The sequence below is a fragment of the Aplidium turbinatum genome, chromosome 3 (genome assembly GCF_918807975.1).
Source record: "Aplidium turbinatum chromosome 3, kaAplTurb1.1, whole genome shotgun sequence".
In the NCBI taxonomy this organism is placed as follows: Eukaryota; Metazoa; Chordata; class Ascidiacea; order Aplousobranchia; family Polyclinidae; genus Aplidium; species Aplidium turbinatum.
Window position 1 is genome coordinate 551822 of NC_137474.1, and position 24818 is coordinate 576639.

At 39.3% G+C, this 24818-nt stretch overlaps 1 protein-coding gene across 1 annotated transcript; it reads right to left on the bottom strand.

The window, feature by feature from the left end:
• Positions 1-1749: 1749 nt before the first annotated feature.
• LOC145767185 (activating molecule in BECN1-regulated autophagy protein 1A-like) lies at positions 1750-24437 on the bottom strand. The gene is made up of 12 exons (XM_082578959.1): positions 23347-24437; positions 7893-8281; positions 7301-7501; positions 6216-6327; positions 6044-6090; positions 4943-5885; positions 4694-4790; positions 4035-4193; positions 3270-3446; positions 2976-3092; positions 2769-2851; positions 1750-2276 (listed from the first exon to the last, which is right to left on the bottom strand). The coding sequence occupies exons 1-12, from the start codon at positions 23387-23389 to the stop codon at positions 2122-2124; spliced, it is 2523 nt and encodes an 840-aa protein (XP_082435085.1). The 5' UTR covers positions 23390-24437; the 3' UTR covers positions 1750-2121.
• Positions 24438-24818: the final 381 nt, after the last annotated feature.

A 24818-nucleotide genomic window follows, 5' to 3' on the forward strand; every position in this document is an offset into this window, starting at 1 on the left:
CTTTTGTTTGGCTTGAGGCAAACTTCTCCAATTGGGACATAGCCTACAATACGACACCCAATAAACATTCCGACAAACCCTCCAGTCATCAAAACCGATCAAAGGCAAACAAAACCCAGCACAAGGTTTCATGCGATTCCTTACAGAGAAAATTTAACTTACACAACTTCAACTGAGATTCCAATGAGTTTCTCTTTTTTCAGTTTAGTTTGTTTTTATTCCTGACCATCAAAATAAAAAAAACAATACATAGCAGAGGTCTAGAAAAAGGTAGAAACGACAAAACGAGGACGTTATAGCGTGCATGATACCAAAGCAGAACAATGAGTTTAAAATATGGCACGGTGGAAACACCTTTTTTTAGATTAATGCAGTCTAGAAATCTGTAGATTAGGCCTAATGGAGTTTGGAACTAATCGGGAATCAATCGAAACTTAACCTCGAATTGGAGATAACACTGGGCAACATTTTCCAACTTATTTTTTATTCCTTGCTCGTTTCAAGTTTACTTAGACTAATGTGGCCATGCTGAATCCAAATCTGGTGTTAGATTTTTTCTAACACATCACGTTTTTGAGATATGATAATAAACATACCTTATTTTTGCCAAAAGTGGAAGATTTGGCGTACCGTTTACCACCAACCTATGCAGTGCCATAGTGAAAGGTTAGTGTTAGACAGGCCAAAATAGCTTAAATAAGGTTACTGGACAAGCATTGCCATAAGCCTTCTTAAATCTTGGTTATTTCATGCAAAACAGGGGGGGGGGGGTCAATTATACTTTTAGCGTCACTTTTAGCTTGATATTATTGTTTTGTTAATAATGTTGTTTCCAAAACAAATTAGTATCACAATTGTAGTTTGTAGATGTATTTCAGCTATTTATGCACTCCATGGCCTGGATTTCTGGATGTAGCACAATATGAATGTGTAATAAACGTAACGTCAAACCTTACACTTTTGGCAAAAGTAACAATTTGCTGTTATCGTTTCTCACAAACCTGACGTGATAGGATAAATCTGAGGTCAGATTTGGAATCAGCATCCCACAGTTAGTATAAGTCATATATTTTCATTTGAGGAATAAATTTGATGTTGCCCAGTGTAATAATCAAGATTGGCGAGTTTTGACTTTGAAGTTTGAAGCATTGTGTTTTTTAGCTAACTTATTTGATTAGATTAGAAATAGACCTAGCACTTGTGAAAATTTCTGAAATTATCTGGCGCCACATGTAGGCTACGTCACACGCTTTACTCTTGGAACGAATATTCCGCTGATGGTCTTTCGCTGCCATCCTGATAGTGCCTACTGCCATCCTGATAGTAGACCACAATTAATGGCAAATGTTTTGACAATTTCATTTCTCTGCCATTTTTTTTATATAGGCTTCTGGCGCCGCTATGGAACAGAACAAATTAACTTCACTTTTCCAGGTAGGCCCTTGCTTTTTCTACATTGTAGTTTCATAATTTCGGTCAGTTCAAAAAGGCGCTCAAGTAACCGACTGTGATGTAAAGCGGCACTTCTTCCCAGTGGCTATGTCAAAAAAACGTTGTCCCTATTGCTGCTGCTCACAAGCTAAGCCACCTTACGGTCTAAGCATTGGGAAAGACAGTGCCACAGGTTCTCGTCCCCCCAACGACACACCTTCCAGGCTCATCTTGTGGCGTTCGAGGAGCGAACTTTGTTGGAAGCCTCCGCATGTACAGTGTTCCTAACTGACGTAAAACATGCCACAAATTTCAAGGAAGTTTTTTATTGAACCACAGCCAGGGAAAGGCGTCGACAATTATTGTGCCACAGATGAGCTTATGACGCGTGGACGAATAGAGCGTCATGCAGCTGATCGACGTCACAAGCGAGACTTACGGTGACGAGACAAAGAGTTGATGTTCTAAGTTAGGTAGTGTCTTCTCATCAATCAAAATTAATTTCAAATACTGTAATCCCCTGCAAGGCATCTCGTGGAAGCCGGGTCAGGTTTGGGCGACCAGAAAATGCGACTTTATCGGTCACCGAAACGTTGTCACGCATGACGCCATCGTTTCAACAAGAACAACGACAACAAGCTGCTTAAATTAGTCACGTGATACCACTTCATCCAATTGCACATTGTGATGCTATCGCTTGGGATCTCCTCCGGGTACAGGGGGTCGTTTGGTGTAGCAGAACCTCAACTCCCCATTGTTGGTCCCATAGAGTAGCCCCTCCCCCACAGAGGGGAGCCAGGCAATCGTGTTGATGCTCGCGTACCTCTGGGGGGTGTCTGACATCGCTGAAACGAACATGTTCAAAAGTTACGTCACAATCATCACTCGGTCGTCTGCGGACAACCACGTGAGGTTCACCAAGTCAGTGATTGTATCTACGGTCTCGTTGTGGAAGCTAGTGAGGCATTGACGAAGTTGCAATGCCATCCAAGCCGGTGTGAGCGGTGGTAGGCTGCAAACAACCAAACATAATACTATCTCGATTGAAAGCTGCAACAAAACCATCAACATAGAGTTTCGATGCAACTGTCACTGTGGTCTGGGTGGTAAGGGATTCATCTACGACTTCCATTCGGTTTTATGGCAATTTTTATAATTTTAGGCCACTACTCTGTCGTTCAACGCTTTCACTAATTGTTACAGCCCCGGGCGAACGCCTACATTGACCCCAGTGATCTGCCGATGTGCGTGGCTTTCACAACCCAAAATTATCCCACAACAACCAGTCCTACTTGATGAGAGCCTCATAACAATGCATGACCAAATGTTGTGAATACCTGGGTGGTGGACTTTGTACACAGGCTGCTGCCCTGGCAACGCACCACACTTTCCTATCCTCAATATCTCCGCCGTTGCGCCCCTGAATGAAATTGAATAAATAACCAACGTTAGCATTACGTGAGTGATGACGTTGCTATTTCAAAATGACGTCACAATCGCATCCGAGACGTAAAAATCCAAACTGTGTGATGTGACCAACTGACCTGCCCGAGAGTAAACCGACGTTCAGGTAGGAATAGTACTTGAGGCCCACAGCGAGGTAGTTGCCCAGGGGAGAAAGAGACAAACACACCGCATACTGGGAGGGCCCAAAACTTTTTCTAAAAATAAATGGTTTAAAATAACGTCAAGGTGAAATACAGAAGATACTCCAGGACTAAAGAAAAATCAAACTTTACAACAAATTTGATTATATTCATTTAGTGCGGCAGGCGACTTCCTTCTGTTCATCTGATTGTTACACAATGCATGACTTTGTTATCAAGCCCCATGCCTACCTGTATAGAAGCTGACCAAGTGATTGCTTCTCCAAGGAGAATACTCCCACTTGCACCAGATGGGGGTAACTCTCCCCGGACCATATGAGGGAGGCCACCTTGGATACATCGTTGGATATGGCCACACTCGAATCGTTATGAATCTTGCATTCAGGGGCGACCACGTTCGCATCATTCCTGGGGGGCAAAAGGGGGGTTACCAACAATGTTACATCGATGAAGCGCAACAACATTGTGACGCAAGACACTTGCGGCAGTGTGGAGCAGGAATGATCCTGAATATGCACCAACTTATAATTCTCGAATCATCAATTGTTTTGTCATCCATGCGTTTGGAACTAAGTACATTGCGCGATTGATGTAAGGTTTCCTACACCACACCCACAGGTGCCCTCACCACTAGGGAGGGAGCCATTCTTAGGCTGACCCCATTTGAGCCGCAAACAAATATCGACCAAACATTTCTTGGAAAACATGTCACCCGAACAGGCGCATGGTCCACTTGAGCGTGAAACGTCATCAACCGCGTGTCCATCATGGTCTATGTCATTTGGATGACGACACAACACAATGGCAGCTCGACACCCGCCCTGATGCTCATTTGAAGCCGGTACAAGACAGAGTCCCTGGGCCCGGTTACCTGACGGCGAAAGGCTCATACAAAAAATGATGACATTTTGTAAGCTGAACAAAAACTACGGCACAGGTTTCATAGGAACACTTCAAAGCATTATCAAAGGCAAAGTGGGTTATTTGTAACATCACCTGCTAATGTCCGGAATCTCGACTTTAAAAAAGTCCCACCACTGGAGGCGGAAAGTAGTTTTCTCGTAGAGACTTGGGGAAGGATCAGGAATTGGCCAAACGGAGAAGCTTGCTGGTGTCGGGGGAGGACGGTTTGAGGGGAGTCTGTGACGTGCACGCCTTTGAAAATGCAAAAGCGGTAAGAACGAGGGTTCGATTCTCGGGGTGTGCACTGTGCAGTTGGGGAACAAAGTACAAAAATATATTGGCACCAAGTGGAGGAGAGAATTTACAGGAAACACTTTAACAAAAACTTCACTCTGTCAATCTCGGTGACCGGGCATGCGTCAGTAGTTCGAAACCTCTACAGTCTACAAGTTTGCGTAAATCCTGGAAATAACTTTCTACAGAGGCTTTCTCAGACCGAGGATAAACATTCCTTTAGTTTATTACATAAAACATTGAGATTATTTTAAAGACTAGAAACAGCTAAAAAATAGCTGAATATATCTCGGTGTAAGTGACAGCTACAGTCAGTGCAACGAAAGTAAGAGAATCCATCAGAGATGATAACTACTCAACGACGAATGGTTGTTGACATGAGTGTGGTCTGGTCCAGACACTTCTAAATACAATAACTCAAGCGTAAGGATTTGACACAAATCAAGTTTCATGCTCACCTGGTTTGTCTGATCCGTTCCAAGACGGAGTAGCGGTCGCGGAAAGTAGAAGAAGATCCAACGATGGGTTCGTTGGGGGATTCAGTGCTAGCGCCATCTGCCGAAGGTAAAATTGAAGATCGTCATCAAAAGTATCCTCCCATGGGGAAACACCCGCGCTATTATTTTCATACTTGGCAAACACTTAATCAACGTAAGATGAGTTCAAAATCAAGACTCAACGAACGCAGCAACAAACTAACGACCTACCGGGTTCGTTGGGTTGTGACGTGGGTGGGCGAGTGGCGCTGTTCGGATCTTGTCGTCGCCTTCGTCGGGAACTTATTCGGGCGGTTCGTCGTCGTCGGTAGATCGTTTCCAACGGGTTTCTCGGGGGGGCAGGGTCGTCTTCGTCATGAGGGACGGAAGGCGCTTGAGTGGAGGAAAAAGACGGCGGAGATATCACTGGGTCGGGAAACAATGACGCTCCGAAGTCATTTGTGGGGATAGGGGGAGATAGAAGAGTTTCCAGTGGGTTCGGGTTTGACGGAGGTTCAGAGGAGGGCGATGGAGTGGGATTGTTGGAATCAACCGCCACCTGGACGTTGCTGGAACTTAAGTCTTGCAATAGCCGCGTCCGCATCCGGGACACCAGAAGATCCGTGATCTCATTGTAATCGTCATAGGCGTATCGCCCGAGACTCTGTAGCGACGCTCTGACGTAGCCCCATGAGTCGGTCGCTTCCTCATTCGTCGCTGGCGTCGACGAAGAGTTCTGTGACGTGTCGGTAGGAACCTCGCTTCTCGGACCTCTCGGATTGTTCTGCAGTTGCCTCAGACGGCGCTCCAACCTCCTCCTTTCTTCCCGGAGAAGCTCCAATCTGTTGTACTGATGCTGGATCTCCGCATTCACGCTCACTCGAGCGTGGAGGATGCGTTGGTGATCACGTGAGTACGAGTGCGCATGCGCGACGTCTCGAGAACGCTGGGACGTCAAATGAAAGGGGACGATTGTGTCACTCACAGGACTAAGTTGGGCCGCATCACTGTAGTCGGATGGGGCGCTGTTGTCTGTTGTCCCACTAGAGCGGTTGGCATGGCGACCACGAAGGTTATATGAAGCGGTTGCCGGGCGAGAGGATCTGTTGGAAACAGCAGGAGATCCGTTGGCGAGCCAGTAGTGTAACCACTGCTGCCGGATGCTGGAGGAAGGCTGTAAATGAGAACAAGATGTTAGATGCAAGAGCAGTGATCTCAAGAACATTAATCGGGTGGTGGCGAGTTAGACAAACGGGAGGGACAAGACGAAACGTCACAACATCGAGTTGATGGCATTATCTCTAAAAAGTGAACGATCCACATAGGACTTACCCCCCTGCTCGGTCGGCTGCTTATTGAGGTAGCTCGTCTCCAGCCATCTAAACATACAACTTCCTATCAATCGTAAATCATCCTCTTGCTTATCAAGAATATCAAACAAAGAGATTAGATAAGTTCCATTTATTCTAACAATTCAATTCAGAATCATCTCCCAGATTCTCACAAAATTCAGAGGTGGGAGTTTCTTCGTCTCCTTGAGCTCGATCTTCCTCCTCAACGTTGAGGATTCCAGTGAGGATGTGACCTCCAAAAGAATCGAATCTCACGAGTTGAACCTGGAGGAAACAATAGAAGATGCAATGCCGACTACAAAACGTATAAAATAATAATTTGTTTCATTTTTGAAATTTTTAATTTCTGAGCTTACGATCATTTTGATGAGTTCTTCCATATTGGGATTCTGAGCACAAGTATCCGAGACTTGAATACTAAGATAAAGTGAACTGGCATTCTAAGTAAACCGGAAAAGACAATGGTGAGTGTAATGTGTGGGGTAAAAACGAGAAGAGAAAAGGATTGAAAAACTGGTTAATATGCTAGAGGTGAGGAAGTTGGGCTAAGGAGAAGATGCGATGAAAAAAATCAGCCAACCCACAGGTGGAGAGAAAACCCAATTTGCATGATGAAACGGACAATACGTGGGGTGACTGGTGACATTGAAATTTTCCGCTTTACCGTAATGATCCAACAAGCTACATCCTGAAGGATAATTGTATGCTTGGTGCCATCTACGATTGGTCACGACATGTGGACATTGGATGTTCCCATGAATACAACTCATGACACAAATAGCTTCCAAACTGAGCTTGTCAGTTGCTCATGTGAATATATTGACCAGAAAGTTGAAATCTAACCTGAACCCAGCACGATAACTTCCCATGTCACTAATCATTGGGTGTAGTCAGAAGATAAAACTGTGTGATTTGTTAAATAAAACTTTATTTTCAGTTCATTTGCAGCAACTAGGACTACACTAAGTACAGTTTTGACTTTAAAACCTCCTTAGCCATCTGGTTCTGTGCTAACTCAACAGACATGTGCCTTGCTTCAAAATAATTGTCTAATCAGTTGGCCCATCACATATTGCAGCAGGAACGTTTTACGGCATAAGCTCGTTGATGACGAAACAAGAATAAAACATTATTATGGGTAACAAAGCACACTAAAATAATTGCACCTTCTTATCATAAAAACAGAAACCCCTTTTAAAAAGGTGTTTTCAATCAACCAAAAAAATCACAAACTTACTCTTTCGGCAGAACTTCCAGTTTTGATTGAGACAAATGGCTTTGGAAGGCTCCAATCCCAAAAATGTACTTCGTTGCCGGTGGCTATGAGCAAGACCTGATCGATTGGGTGGAAGGACAGGGACTGTATCGTCACTGAGTCGTCCATCTCCTCACACATCCATGACTCACTACCGCCACCATGCAGATCCCACACACGCACCTGAGCTCAGATAAAATAAATTTAAGCAAAAAGTGTTTGGAAAATTAGCAAACTTGTTTATTGTCGCTCCAGCAGCCTAGACGCAAATGCTTTCAAAGAACATTTTTAAGCAGATTGACATTTTTCTGCTCAATTTATTCATGCTTACCAAATACATTTGATTGCAATGTTAAATGTACGGTATTCCACTACTTGTTTGTTTATTATGTGATGATTACTATCTTACAAAACTATCTATAACAGTATCAGCAACTTCAGATGCAAGCTCAAACAAGGTGAAGAAATTCTTTGTTCAAATGCGCATTTCACAACTCATTGCAGATGTCATAAAATATACATAGAAGTTACAAGCAATAACAAATAGTTTCATTACTTGTAAAAGTGCACTCACCTCTCCATTCAAGCATCCGGTTGCCAGAATGTCATTTGAACTTGGATGAAACGCAATACACCACGGCGACCTCTCATGGCCAACTAAAGTCTTCACCACTTTCCTTGTGTTGATGTCAGTTAAGTGGATGTTGTGGTCGCCATGGCAACTAGCTACAAGTTTTTTGTCGGAAGTGAAAGCTGACATGAAGGTTGATCGAGTTCTCGAAGGGAGAATAGCTTTTTGATTGTTGCTACACATGGTGGCAGCACAGAGTTCTGCATGCTGATGGAGAGGGTCACAGAACGTGTTGTAACCACGCAACCCAATGGAACGTCTATGCAACGCCAACACAATATTCTTAGATGGTTCCTTACAAGATTTATTCACATGACCAGACATTGTCACACCTGTACAATGTACATGACGATTAGACGTTAGATCAGGGGTTTCCAACCTTTTTTGCTGTTCGTACCCCTTTGTCAGGTCAGAGCATTCTTCGTACCCCCAAAAAAATTCTGATTGAATTTTTCAGGTATATATTGCTAAATTAAATTGCTTTATAGCTCAATTAAACATTAAACCGATATTTCACACAAGCATGCAAAAATTACCAAAAGAAATTAAATGTCAGTTATTTTGTTTGTCACTTCTCAGTGAGATATTTGTTGCTGCTTCATTGATAAAATTCGCTCAAACGATGGTTCGATTTTTCTCAAGGCAACACGTAAATCATCTTCCAGTTGCAGACTGTCATGGCTTCCATAGCAAGACTTGGGAAGGCTTCATAGCAACATACCAAACATCTTCTAACTTTGATTTGTCCAATAGCAGTTTCAATTTTTGGCAGCTTTTCATTTCGATAATGTTCTCCTGTAAATTATCCTCATCCGACATTTTTGTTAAGTCAAAAAGAAATGGATTTATAATCCAATGCTGGAAATAATTCAATTCACCACAAAAAAGTAACCAATGAAAGAATCAACTAGCATCTTTAAATGGGAAATAATTTCATTTTTGACATTTTGCAGCAAAGAGTTATTAGCAATTTGATCAAGACAAAGAAAATTAGCAAGGTTTCCATTTTCATTTTGAGCAGCAGCAAGTAAAAAAAACATTGTTATGAGACAATGAGTTTACTTAGCCAATTAAATAACAACAATTATTGTAGATAATTGTTTTTTCAAAGCAAAGACCGTAATGGCATAAATCGTTTACAATTCCAAAATAAAACTGTACTGTGAAACCTGTTTGAAAAGCTGCTCTGTGGCCCAAGGATCTTCGTACCCCTTGATGTTTAATCTCGTACCCTCAAGGGGTACGAGTACCCCCGGTTGGGAACCCCTGCGTTAGATTATGTGCGTCTCTTTAAATCTATGCTAAACATATTCACAGCATGTCAAGGACTATGCTGAACCTTCCATTTCTTCAAAATCTCTCACTCAGCATTCAATAAACTTTCGAGCAGCTAAAAGTATTGAATAAATTTACAGATTTCATAGTAACCAAGGTAAAATGCAAAGTATGTAAATGAAAGAACAACTAAACCATGTGTAAATAGAAAGGAAAATGTTACAGTAAAGCTGCTTTGCATACATTTCAATTATTTACCAAGCAAAATAATTTGCACTAAATTATTTAAACATCAGTGCAAGTCGCTTGGTCCAAATATTTTAAAATCTTTAGTTAAAATCATTAAAATCTTAAAGTAGAAGAGTAGGCCTAATGTTCTTGGACTTACATGTCTACAAGTACATGTCAGTCTGTTGTGCATCATTTTGTGCACCGTTTAGTTTGTCTGTAATTACATAACGTTGATCAAACGATCTGGAAGACACATAGCGAAAACCCATCACATGCTTATGTAAAACCAGGGATATCTATAACTACGGGATTGGAAACTCTGTTGAACTGAAAACCATTTTATACACCAGTAGGGTCACTTTTCTTTGTGCACTGCTGTGATAAATAATCACATAAATTGACCTCAAAGGGAAGCAAGTAGGCTAAACGAACAACCAAAAGTGTAACAATCAATTCACCTGCTGTAAATTGTAAGGTCTACGCTTGCCTCGTTTGTTTATTTGTTTGTATTCCATTGGTGCAGTCATGTGGTATTTTGATTGCTGCTCAATAAAATTCCCAAAATGACTGTTGGTTTTAGTTCTGATGACATCTTGAACGGATTGGTTTCGTACTGGATTGGTCTGTGAACAAGTTGATGATACAACAGCATATTTCACTGATTTCTGAACACTCCTCATTTACTTCTGATCCGATTTGCAGTACGCAAAATGCTAAAGAACAACAGTAGGAGGTTTTTGGACTTGTTGCATTCATTCATTTTTTGGATGCATCGTTTTTTTTTGTAGCAGCGTAAATGTACTTTTATACATCAATTAAGTTTTAATGTGAGTATACATTTTGTATTATTATTGTAAAATCGAGTTTTGTATATCTTTTAGTCGGTATTTTATTTTGTTAATCTTTTTGTAGTCTTAGTAATGTGATGACCCTACTGATGCATAGCACTAGATAGAGTTTCCAATCCCGTGGTTATAGATATCCCTGTGTAGAACTTAGTTAAATACAACGCAATGAATGTCGTTCGTTCAGGATTAAATTAGTCGGTCAATCAAGCAACAACATCACCACAAAACAAATGAAAAAAGTGCATAACAGTAGGGGTAGGCTATACATATGGGGTATCTCAAAGTCAATTGGTGACACCTTCAAGTTATTCAGTATGCTCAGCTGATTGTTTTAAGACCTCAACTTGGTCATTTGAGTTATTTTCCAGGCAGTGCCGGCAAAAACAGTGTTTCGGATTGCACACTATGAAAAATCCCAGATTTCAGGCCAAAAAGCCAAATGCAGTCTTGAGAAAAGTACACAGTTACACACCCATACGCAAAGTTCGCAATTTCACTTCAGATATTAAATCGGTACTTGCAACCACATGTAGCAAAGCGGGTATCACATTTAAGCAATCACGGCAAGCTTTCAAAACCATCTCAATGACTTTTTACAACCATACATATTACCTCAAGGTCAATGATGTTCCAGGATATTTGCCTCCAACAGATGAAACTATGTCAAAAACATCTCGTATCAACGGACTATGAATCCTACAAGCATGTGTTGCCTTCTCTACGAGTCATTGATGGTATAAAACATTTACAAGCGATTCAAAGCAAGAAAAATTGTGCCCTTGCAATATTGGATGCGCATGACGAAGAAACAATAACAATACATTATGATAGTACCACAGAAAGAAGAATTACAGGAGAATGGACATCCATAATAATGAGGTTCAGTGGTGGTAAACCATTTCGATTAAGACCTCTATCTTTTGCAGTGGAAACCAGAGAAAATATTACAAGATTAATTGTGGAGCAGTTACATCGATTGTGTTTGGCAAGCAATAGAAATGTTTCAGCAATTGATCTATGGGAAAAAGTTTTACGGTACTTCAATAAAGACAGATTATGTCAGCAAAAATCTTGGCATTGAGGAATCCATTGCAGCTACGCTAGGGTCAAACCATAATAAATACCTTTGCATTTGCTTTGCGTCAGTCATACTTGCAAAGTCTTCAATCGTGGTAATTTAAATGTAATGTTGGAATACGAGCAAAAACTCCACATGCGGAAGATTTTATTGCTCACATACCCGCATTAAAATCGTTTCTCCCCTCCAGCAAGAGTGTTGTATTTGCTGCTTTGGAAGCTCTATCTAAACTGGCAGTGAATGATGGTCATAAGTCATGACAATTCGAATTGTTTGACAAGGTCGTTGAATCTGAAAAATCGAAGAAGCATAACCAATTCAAGGAGAGGAGATTTGGGAAGCTTGGATGCACAGCAGCAACAATCTTGTATCACATTCCGGAATATAAGCCATTGCTCGAAACTCGAAAGCACAAAGTCGAATAATCAATTGGTGCAAGCTTTTCGCATATATTTGCAGAGTGACTTTGTTGTGTTGGGATTGAAAGTGCATGGTTTTCTTTCCGTTTCACACATCCAATTTTAAATATGGTTGAAAAAAACACTCAAACAGAGCTTGTACAAATATTACCGGACTTGCACACTGCCTTGGTTAATATTCAATATTCAGCAGTGCTAATATTCTCCATGTCGGTCATTGGCCAAAAGATCAGCAAGCTGCTCCAACAAAATATTCACTACCACAGGAATCCAAGTGACTGGACAAGTGGACGTAGTGACTGGGCCAAATTTGTTCAAAGTAAATCCGATTAACACAAAGAACAAGGCGAAACTGAACCTGTCCTTGATTCTAACTAAACAGTGTGACTCCGTGAGTGACCTTCTAGAAATTCCATTAGAAGAAGACATATTGACTGCATTGCATTTTACATATGACAACGATAATTAATCAAGAACTGGGAGATGCTGATCTACAACGATCCAGGAACGAAGATGTTGATGTTGAAGTAAATGAGCCGTGCGTTGTAATTTAGGATGCTGGGAACAAAAGAAATTGGCATCTTGGAATTTGTATGAAGAACAATGGTGATACAACTTACACAATTGAGCATTTAGAAAGGGAAAGTCACCCCAATAAAAGTGTGAATCAGAGATGGAGATATCCAAGCAGGCCTGATGTCCAATGTGCTGCGTCTCACAGATAATGCCATGTAATATACTTGGTTCATGGGATATGTCAGGAAAGAATATGACATTTCTCTTGGATAACTGCCACATCATTGAGGGATTATTCAAGGCATTTTACTACAAGTAGTTTGCTATGTAGTACTATTATCATGAATCAGTATGACTAGTATACAGAACAGTATACCGGTACTTATTAAATACTACCACTGACATTGATTGCTTGCTGTAGCACAGTGGGCATTGCTAGTAGTGAATCCGATATTTTTACTATGTTAACCAGGCTGGCAAATTGGTCTTTAGTGGGGCAAGAGTCAAGCATGCTTTAAATAATGGCGAGAGTCTATATTTGTTTATTTAAGTAAAAAATATCACTTTTGCGTAAGTCCAGTTGGAATCTGGCGGAGTAATTACGTTAGTGCTGGCGAAAGTGCGGCTCTAATACTCTCCTCGAGTCTGCAAGACTGTAAACCAGTGTTTCTCAACCTTTTTTGGCCCATTTTACTACCCCCCAACAAAAACGATTAATTACGAAAAGCGACTATAAAACAATAAATACTATTAATACTACAAAAGTGCTCAATGCAAAGCAAAAAGCCAAGCAGAGCGATATAATTACATCAAATATAGGCTAGTTACCAGTCTCTAAAACCCTTACAGCCTGTTTTACCCTGAAAGGGGGATCATCAGAAGGTCCTTATTCAAATATAATTATATTTCTGTTTTCACCCTTTTAGGGTGAAACAGGCTGTAAGGGTTTTAGAGACTAGTAAACTTGTAGTAACTATATTTGATGAAAAGCAAACATATATTTGCGAGCCCTATAGGCCTACTGGTAGTCAGTATGAATCGTGGGCTTGGTGACAAAGTGCCAGTTTCTTCACATCCTGTGTAAAGCCAGTGAGAAACATTCGAAGATCACTTCTTATGGATATTGGATATGTCAACTTGTCAAGTTGGTTTTGCTGTTTGGTATGTAGCAGACTAGCAGAACAACACACCTGAATCCCTTTTCCACCAGGCATGAGGTAGGAAATGCTACCACGAAGATACGAGCTCTTTGACAAAATCGTTTACCCTTAAGCCGAGGTAATCATACCGCCCCTCCTGCAAAATCAAAACGCCCCCCCTCCAGGGGCCGATACCGCCCCCTTTGAGAAACACTGCTGTAAACAATGACCATCTTGAATGTCACCACTGTAAACAGTAAGGCCAATTGCTGGTTGTGGCGACATTATATACCGTACTGTATTAAATGCATTATTAACGTTAAAAGTGTCTTTTTCGATTTTATGCATTCCGGACACCGTTTTTGCCGGCACTGCCTCAGTTTTTCTCCAAATTTATTGAATTATGGCTTAAAATGCTCAGGAGACAAGGTACTTCAAAATAGGGGTGTCACCAAAATGATCCAGAATGACAACTTTTTTAACCATATGTACAGCCTACCCCTAAAACAGCTTTTGCTACTTGTCTGAATGTTGTTGGCACTGTTCATTTCACACACTTACAATAAATAGCTTGAACAGCTTCGCATTTCGCAGGCTATATGCAAAATGAAGTTACAAACTCAATCCAAACTTGCTGTTGTGGTTTAACTTCTGTCCTAAAAGTGCATTGTTCAAGCACAGACACAAATTTTAAGTTAAACCATTGCTTCACCGTACTCTTCCCTGTTTTTTATTCCACCCATTGGGTTTAATTCAATGGAGATGGAGAGCCATCCTTGACAGGTGTTGCTCAATCACACACCCCAAAAATTGATCATTATGGTTGCTTAATTTTGCTATCTTTTTGTTTGCAATCGATCAAGGCACACTTTTTTAATGTGAAAGAGATAAGCCAAAGTTGTCAAAGCACTATCCGGCTCACTTCATTTGCTATAAAAAATTTGATGAAGCCGACTATTTGGAATTTCAACAAAGATGACTTGTGCATTGCATACTAGTAGACAGCGCAAAACTGGCAGTTTTCTGACAAAGGTCTTGATGCTTTTTTAAATAGCTTTGGTAAAGAGATAATCCTTGAATACCATAGAGGCATAGATTGATATTTGACAGCAACTTTGATCGTCTATGATAGGATTGAATTGCATAATTCAAAAACATTGTATAAAATAAAAAGATAGCCTAACTACATAAATTCAAACGTTTTTGACAAAACTCTCTGCCCTCGTCAGGAAAGTAACTTTTAAAATTCATCTAAACGAAACAACAGATATCCGTAAAATGGTAATTATAAATGACTGAAATTAATTACAATCTGCACTGAGCTACATACAAACACAACAGAAGAACAAACACAAAAGGTGTTAACATTCTGTTATAAACTATGCGGGAGTGTGAACACAAAACAAGATATCGAGCAATAACAACTAACATCATTAAAAAAATCAAGAAAACCACATAACACAAACGTAATTTCGTAAATCTACCCCGATAGCTCAGTTGGTTAGCGCGTGACTTCTGGAAAAAAGAAACTTCAAGATCAAGCGGCGCTGGTTCGACTCTCGGGGTGTGCGCCTGCACAATGCACTTTAAGGTTTGCTCTTTGCTCATTCAGTGGCATCTAATGGATGGAATAATTCCCCGGCAACAAAACTTCAACAATCGGAAACTTCACTCTGTCAATCTCGGTGACCGAGCCTGCGTCAGTGGTTCAAAGCCTTTACAAGTGTGCGAAACTGCCAGGATTAAGCTTTGCAAGAAGCTTTCCCAGTCCGAGGATAAAGATTCAATTAATCAATCAATTTAGTACAAATTCAAATATTTTTAACAAAAAACTTTTTTAAATATATAATATTAACAAAAAACCGAGGGGCCAACCATATCTCATCCTCTTCTGTCTAAGACCAGAGTTGATGCTTCCTCCTGCCCCAGGTAATCGACACTTGTGTATATACATAAAACTCCATCAATTTGGAAATCAGTATCATCAATTAATCATTCAACAAAACTATGAGTAGCAGTGAAAAGGTGGAACATACACCACAGTGTCAGTTAATTCCTCAAACTAGTCTGGAAAATACCAACACTAAAACAAAATGTGACTGAGGAACTAGAAAAAACAGTAAAGGGGCAAGGACCGGATTAAATTTTGTTTGGCTAATATGGGTCACCTCTGCAAGCATGTACTTGTAGCCAAGATTAAATTCTAAAAAAGCTTTTCTCAGTCTAAGGATAAAGAATTCCACAATCAAAGCAATTTTTATGTAATAACATTGGAAATATTAAGTGATTCAAGTGAGACAAACCAATATTACATCTGATATCTAGGGAATCTAATTCAGCCGATAAGTCATCTATATATACATAAAAGAAAACAAGCAAGGACTTAAAACCTCTCCTTGCCTTACGCCATTGGTGACATGGAAGGGGTTAGAAATTTTATTTCCCACTTTATTCTCATTATTTGTTCTTTACACCAATGCTTCTAAAATCGTACAAACACATAGGGACATTTGGAGAAACTAACTTGTTAAATAAGATTTTGTGAGTAACTCTATCAAATGCTTTGGATGCATCCAAAAATGCACTAAATACAGAACTAGGTATTGCTGTGTACGGTATGTATCGAGATACTGTTTGTTTATAAAGCTAAACACATAGATCTGTGCCACTATGATAAAAATACAACAAATTGTCGAAAAATTATTTTTTGAGGAAAAATTATTTATTTCAAATCTGGTGGATAAAATTCCTAATACAAGTACCAAATTTTCAGATTATCTTTCAAATCCTATCAGTGAATCCATTGTTTTGCGCCCCACTTCTGCTGATGAAGTCAAACAAATTCTTTCTTCTTTTCAATCCAAACTTAGTTGTGGAATAGATGAAATACCAACAAAGATATTAAAAGTTGCACCACAAAACATAATCATAGCACTGACCCACATCTTCAATTTATCCTTAACTAACGGTAAATTTATAACGGCATTTAAAACATCTAAAATAATACCCATATTCAAAAAAGGCAAAACTGAAGACTGTAGTAATTACCGCCCCATCAGTCTATTATCTTCCTTTTCTAAAATACTTGAAAAAATAATGTACAACAGAGTGTATAATTTTCCTGAAAACCATAACTTTTTCTACCCCCAACAATTTGGGTTCAGACAAAATCATTCAACTAACCTCGCAGTTTTGCATCTTGTTAGTAAAATTTCAAATGCATTTGAAAAAAAAGAAACCACCCTTGGTATATTTTTAGACCTGTCTAAAGCATTTGACACAATTGATCACAAAATTTTGTTAAACAAGCTTTACTATTATGGTATCAGGGGGGCATCTCATGACTGGCTCAGTAGTTACCTACTAAACCGATTTCAAGTAGTAGAAATATTTCAATCAATGTCTACTAAACGCAAAATATGTTTCGGGGTCCCCCAGGGTTCAATTCTAGGACCTTTACTGTTTTTGATATATATAAATGATTTCTGTAACAGTTTACAACACTCTGAATTTGTAATGTTTGCTGATGACTCCAATTTGTTTTTATGTGGTAACAGTATCACCGAGCTTTATGAACTGGCCAATATGGAAATGTTAAATGTAACAGACTGGCTGGCAGCAAATAGGCTGTCGTTAAATGTAAATAAAACTAAGCACATTTTATTCAACAATAATAATAATACAAAGTGTTTTAACTTCACCCATACATTATCTGTGTACAATCAGAATCAACCCATTGAACGTCTTAACACTGTTAGTTTCCTAGGCATTTTACTGAATGAAAATTTGTCATGGAAATCTCATATGATTCACTTGCTACAAAAACTGCGACAAAATTTCGGAATAATCTGCAAGATTAAACCTTACTTAAACACTGCGAATTTGATTTCTCTCTATCATTCACTCATTGAAAGCAATCTAAGATATTGCATTAGTGCTTGGAAGCATAGTCATGTTACCATTGTAAACAAACTGCAAAAAATTTGCAACAAATTCATAAAAATGATCACTAAGCATGAACCACAATACAATGTTGACAGTTTTTTCACAATTGATAACCTTTATATTATCGAAACTGGCAAATTCATGTTTAAACTAAAACATAATCAACTGCCTAAAAACTTTAACTCACTATTTCAACTTAACAGCAACTTGCATCACATATCAACTAGAAGTAGCAATCGATTTTTTCTCCCCTATTACTCGAAAAAGTTAACCCAACAATCCATCCAATTTAGTGGAGTTAAAGTCTGGAACGATCTTCCTAAACACATTACTGAAATCGAAACCGTTTCATTATTCAGCAGCAAGCTGAAAACCCATCTGCAAACAAAAAATCAAACCGATTAGCATACGTCCATTGTGTAATAGATACCACTTTTGTACATTTAATCTTTCACTGTTTGACACCTTGTATCTGCTTAGCTTATTACAACTGTCAATGTCGTACATCTGCCATCACCACCTTAAACTGTTCAATTTCAATAGGCTGCTATTAGATGCTAATATGTTACCAATGCAGTACGCCTTCAATTAGCCGAACTATATACGTATAATATACTTGTTCACAGAACTTATAACTCTCTGTTACTTTGTTGTGTAGATTTGTTTGACAAGAGTACTTCAACAATGAAGCTGTATCACTCTCCAGAAGTTTGGTTGGAAATTCATTTCAAAAAACTCTAAAGAAACTCCATCCCGCTCCGATACCGAAGTCACCCGCATGCCATCTAGACCATTTTCATAGCATCTTCACTACATTTTTCATCATTCATGATCATCAGTTTAATATCATGCTCAAATAATAAGTTAGTTAATTTAAATTCCTGTACCCATCAGTTATCTATTCCTATTCAATATCACACCACTGTCGTTGCTGCGAACACTCCATTTTACTTAAAACGATGCACTGTACATAGTATTTTGTATATGTAATATGTTTAATATGTAAATAATATGTAATATGTTTAATATGTAATAATATGCCGTATGTTCATTGTTTATTCTAGAATGCTCGTGTTGTTGATTTTTCTTTTTTATAGGCTATTGGTTGTAAGGTTCAGTCGTCCTCGCATGGTTTCATCAACTGGCACACCTCCAGTTGCTTTAGGTATGTGGAGCCAACTGGTTCTTCCAACTAATTCATTTACTTTAAACTGTTAGGTTTGGTGGCCGTGCTTAATTTACTTTCGTGTACGTAATTTTTAAATTTGCATCGCATGCATGTTTTAAACTTTTGTAGTTTTGCCACCTTTTCCTTTTGTTGGTTTTGTTCCCGTTCACTATTTGTAAGTTTATCATTGCTGTTGTTTTCCGACAAAGAAAAATAAATTGAATCAAATTGAGCAAAAATATCAAATGGATTGATAACGAAAAGCTGGTGTACAAGTCTCTGCCCTGGTCATAAATGCTATGATGCAATCATACGTAAAAAATTATAATCAACCAAGACATACTGGGGGAAGTGTATGAACAGTAAAGCAACGATAAAGTAGTTTCCTCAGGACTGTGTTTTTGGTCGATTCCAATGTATGAGGTAGTGAAATTTTTGACCAGGGCAGAGACTTGTAGGCTACACCAGCTTCTAACCAATTAGTTGCAGACCAAACTCTGTGGCCTGATATTCTTCATAAGTCACTTGTAACTTTCAGTGCTTTAATCAGATTATTATATTTATCTTCTGTCAAGTGTAGGATGAGTAAAAAGTCAAATTTGTAAGCAAATTTAAAAACTAGGCCACACCTCTTTCTGTCAAAAATGCAACGTTTGCATTGGAATTGTAGCAGTAGCTGATCGGATCTATTGTGTTTTCTCAATGCAAACTTGCTGTTAAGCCACTGCAAAGGACTGAATCACAGAACAAATGGCTGCAAACTCTCAGACATTGGTCGCTTACACGGCTCCTTGCTAAGTGGTAGTACTAGTAGTACGGTAGGTAGCTTGCTACCAAAAGCTGAAATAATGACGTCACCGCTTTGTACAAAACAGCTGACAATAAGGAAGTTTCCAATTCAAAAAATGATAGAAAGGAATGTCAGTTTGAGTTTGGAACTTGTCTCAATCAATCAGTTGTTTATTTATCAAAAAACAAACACAAAGGTGATACAAAACAAAAATACACATAATGTTTAAGTTTTGGTAGCGTTACATGAACGTGAAGTTAGATTTATTGCTATGGGGTGGTGGCTGGCTAGATGACCGCTTAGCCTACTTATGGTTTTTCGCTACTATTCTTGATTGCGCAATAATACCAACCGCTGTAACTTACAAGGCCTTGTTTTTACTTTTTGTTTACTCGGCTTGTTTGTTTGTATGTGGCGCTATTGAAACAAATTAAATTGACTTCACTTGTTGCAATGAAATGACCTGAGTCTATTAATCACGGTACCGTAATCGACTTTCTTTTTTTTCTACAATCTTAAACTGAACGCTGATATCATGAGTTCAAAACGTTTTAACTTTAAGACTACCCAGCTAACCGCTCGTTTTTTGAGAGTCTCTGGGATCAAGAGTTTATATTTTACCGTCAGACCCGATAGCTCGGTTGGTTATAAGTTATAGCGCTTGACTATAATGACTTCATGATCAAGCGGCGCTGGTTCGACTCTTTGGGCATGCGCTTGAGCAACGCATTCCAAGGACTGCTCTCCATCCAGCGGCACCGTGGATGGGTTAGCTCACAGACAACAACACTTCAGCAGCCGGAAACTCCACTTTGTTAATTTCGGTTACCAGGCTTGCGTCAGTGGTTCTTATAAGTAGGCTACGGACCTACGGTACGGTATGTGAAACTGCCACAATTAAGCTCTCAAAGAAGCTTTTCTAGTCTGAGGATAAAGGTTCAATTAATCAAACCTCCTCCATTTTCTAAAGTTTCCCCAGCCTACAACTGGAAGCCACCAGAAAGGCGCCATTTTGGTTTCATCATCCAAATCAACGACTTTTCCTGGGTACCGTAGCCTACGATAAAAGTGAGAAAGATTTTTAAAATTACAAATCAAATCCATGAAGAGCAAGAAAAAAGCCTTCGGTTATTTTTTGAAAAATATTGTTGCCTAATGTAGGTCAGGACCTTCTGATGATTCCCGCAGTAGACTAAGAGTGAAACAGGCTGAAGAGGTTTTTAGAAAATAGTAGCCTACTGATATCGAATTTGATGTAATTTTCTCTGCTTTTTTTTTTGAAGACTCACAAAGCAAAATTTCAGGAAACTTGTCACCTTTTGAATTTTTCATTGTGTTATAAAGTTTAAACGCCCTTGCACTTGCAAGTGTTAATTGTAATTGTAGGACTATTTCACAAAAAAAAATTATTTTTTCCATCTCGCCTCTAGGTTTGGTGGCTGTGCAGTTTTAAGCAGTGGCGTAGCCAAGGGGGGGGGTTTTGGGGGTTACAACCCCCCCTTTGGCACGCGTGTGACGTCACGATATTGAGAATGATGCTTTCAGTCAAAAAAAATTGCCTAATTTTAAACAAAATTGCATTAAAAGAGCGAGTTTTGCCAATACCAAACATTCAAACATCTCAGCCAGGAATAAGCAACAAGAAAACATAGAGACTTAGCTTTATTTCCGAAAAATGCCGAAGAAAACATGATCTTATCCTTTTGCTATGCCACCGGACAGCACTATTTTACAAGAATATTCATAACCACATTTTTGTTGAAAATGCTCTCAGAATGCACCAAATTCAAAGTAATTTTTCAAAATTTTCTGGGGGAGGCCCCCCAGACCCCTCGCCGCTGGGTCGTCAAACTCCCCCCCCTTAAAAATTCCTGGCTACGCTACTGGTTTTAAGATAGTGGTAACACTGTTTTATCGATGTATATTTCAAACTTTTGGGTTTTGCCATCTTTCCCTTTTGTTGGTGTCAAATTCGTATGTTTAGCCTACTTTGCCGTTCTGTGCATGTTTGCGCCAGCAGCAAAAAATAAAATTGAATTGAATTGCTTGGCTTTTTTGCTTGATATGGAGCCCTTTTTTGTAGTAGGCCTAAGTTAGCCTACCTAGGCTATTAATAACATTAATTGTTCAATCTTGGCTCTAGCACTGAGCTAATTGAGCACATGTGTTTTGATATAATGATCTGGTTGGTTACTTATTTGGATCTAGAAAACATTAACTTCGGTTATTCTTTGAAAAATAGACCTATTGCAATACATTTTTCAGCACCTTCAATAAGGGTGAAACAGTCTGTTGAGGTTTCAGAAAGTAGTAACGGATTTGGGTGTTATGAGTAAGCATAGGCCAAAAATCAGGAAGCACTAACAGACTTTGCGGTTTTCTAGTCAATGTGCGTCTTGTATAAAAATACACAAACATTTAAACGCTAAATAAACACTTAATAAAAGAAAATATGATAATGCAACGGTTGCAACGTAGGCCAGTGTGATACACGCCGTGAAGTGGCCTATGACCTCCGTACAAGCAGTTCATTAAATATTATATTAATACCGTAGCCTATATCAATATTAAGAACATATTTCCTGCCCTCCAGTCTAGCTTGGAAAGATCTGTTTATACGCCGATGATGATGAACAGTAAAAGCTGCACTGATTGACAAATACACGTAATTTCATATGAACGAAACAATAGAATGTACCGTGGCTTGTTTCTTATTGATTGTTCTATTTCAATGCAGAGTTTAGTTCCTTCCTGTGTTAGTTGATTGCTTGCTACAGATTTAGTTACTTGAGGAAACAAATAAACCATTATCGCATTTTATTTACTTGTCGAGTGTCGTGTGAGTGAATATTTTTCAGCTAACGAAATAATCCTGAAATACGGTACGAGTGGTAAATTATTGAAGAGTTGGTGCATGCGGTGATGAACTGTTTTATTTTGATCAACAACGCACGAGTACAAAATAATTGACACTGCGAGAAGAACACAATAAACATAGCCAGGTCAGAGACTTTAAAGAATCGGGTTGGGGAGTCTAGGTTAGGGAGTCTAGGTTGGGGAGTCTAGGTTGGGGAGTCCAGGTCGGAGAGTCTAGGTTGGGGGGTCCAGGTTGGGGAGTCCAGGCTTGGGAGTCCAGGTTGGGGAGTCCAGGTTGGGGAGTCTAAGTTGGGGAGTGTAGGTTGGGAAGTCCAGGTTGGGGAGTCTAGGTTGGGAAGTCCAGGTTGGGGAGTCCAGGTTTGGGGAGTCCAGGTTGGAGAGTCTAGTTTGGGGAGTCTAGGTTGAGGAGTCCAGGTTGGGGAGTCCAGGTTGGGGAGTCTAGGTTGGGGAGTCCAGGTTGGGGAGTCCAGGTTGGGGAGTCCAGGTTGGGGAGTCTAGGTTAGGGAGTCTAGGTACCTGTGAAAGGAAAGTGTGGATCGAAAATTTTGTCCGACCCATCCGCAAAATTTAGAATGGCGGAACGGGCCAAGTAGACGAGCTTAGCTTTCCGCAAACGCAAAAAAGCAAGAGTGCTTTTGTACGCCAGGTCTCACCAAATAAAGAAGGAGATCATGGTGAAAAGTCCAAACCTAGTTTTATCCTTCAAGGTTTTTTACACATCAGTTGGAGTATTCTCATTTCTGTAAATTAAATTGAGCGTAGACCCACTTGATCAAAAAGACCCATTTGATCAAGAAAAAAAGTTTTTTCTTGACCAAAGTTGACCTTATGACCATTTAGAATTTCTTACGATATTTTGAATAGGCTAATTAAACACGATAAAAAGAAAATAGATTTCACAATGCTGTTGATATTTTATGAAACACTTACATAATGTCCAGTGGACTACAATTGCACTCTAGTCCACTGCAAATTATTGATTACAGCATTCCCCGCTTATTAAGCTCACGGTTAACAGGCCCACCCGCTTATTAAGCTCAAAATCGTTAGTTCCTGAGGCGGGCTTCATAAACGGGGACTACTTTTCCTTCAAATGCTACAGGCCACCTACCAGTGTAGATCATTTTTCCTTGTATGGGTATTGTCCATTCCATATATTTTTCTTTCGAGATATTTTCTTTTCGTGATATTTTCCATTCGGTATTGTTTCCATGCAGTAAGCCATTTATTTACTGCATGAGACATCAAAGGGCTTCTGCTGAAAATGAGAGTAGGCTACCGCAATATAGAGCTCAAGAGTGGCGCTTGTTCAAAGACAGTTCGAAATGAAGTTTAAAGTGTGAATTGTTACATAACGGCAACAGAAATGTATCTCTCCCAATTGGCCATTCAGCAAAACTAAAAGAAGGGTACAATAACATTAAAACGGTATTACAAAAACTGGATTACGACTCCCACCAATGGTTACTTTGTGTAGACTTGAAAATGGTAAACTTTTTGCTTGGCCAGCAAAGCGGCTATCCAAAATATCCATGTTTTATCTGCTTGTGGGACAGCCGAGCTCGTAATTATCACTTGGTAAAAAAGAGTGGCCACGTAGCTTATAGATTACATGGGAGTTAGTGAAGCTAACATCATCAATGAACCTTTAGTTGCCAGAGAGAAAATCATCATTCCACCACTACACATCAAACTTGGTTCGATGAAGAAGTTTGTGAAAGCCTTGCCTACGACTGGGAACTGCTTCAGTTATATTTGCAGAGCATTTCCTGCTTTGACCATCGAAAAGCTGAGAGCAGGCATTTTTGATGGCCCTCAGACAGCCTCAGATCCGTAAACTCATAAAAGATGCACGTTTTGTGCAGTCTATGACAGACGAGGGGTCTGCTGCATGGCAATCGTTTGTTTTAGTCACACAGAAATTCCTTGGAAACAAAAAAGCTGAAAATTACCAAGAATTGGTGGAAGATATGCTTTTTGGCCACATCACATTCCAGAAAGTTTTACTAAAGAAAATTTGTAGACATCGACTAGTCTTTTCACGTTATATGGTTGAGAAATGTGCTTTAACAATTTACTAAACGTACTTGGATTGTTATTAAAAAAAGTAGCTAGTGTTTGTGCTTTGACGTTTGCAAACGAAAATCTGTTGTTTACTGGTACCATTATTTAATTTTTGCTTGATTTTCACATAAAACATGATTTGCCTATAGAAAGCTCTCTGCAATAACAATTGTCATATTTCACAGAATCGCGTTAAAAATGAAAGAATAAGGTATGGACATGCTTGTAAAAGACATACAAGGTTTCATCAAAGCTATAGCATAATGAAAATACCAATGTCAAAACTTGCATATTTTTAGCCCTTTTTTGGAGCAAAACCATGGAATATGTAAAAAATTAGAGTCAATTCGTGAAAACCAAGGTGATTTTCGAATTCAGCGGCAGCAAAATACCTCAAAACCGTTAAAACTTTCTTGGCACCAAAATGTGTCTTGACCAGTGTAATTTTATCAATAACGTTATGATAAAAAGAATGAAAAAGCAAAATACATGTTAGTGTTGGTAAGCCTGAAGGCTCCT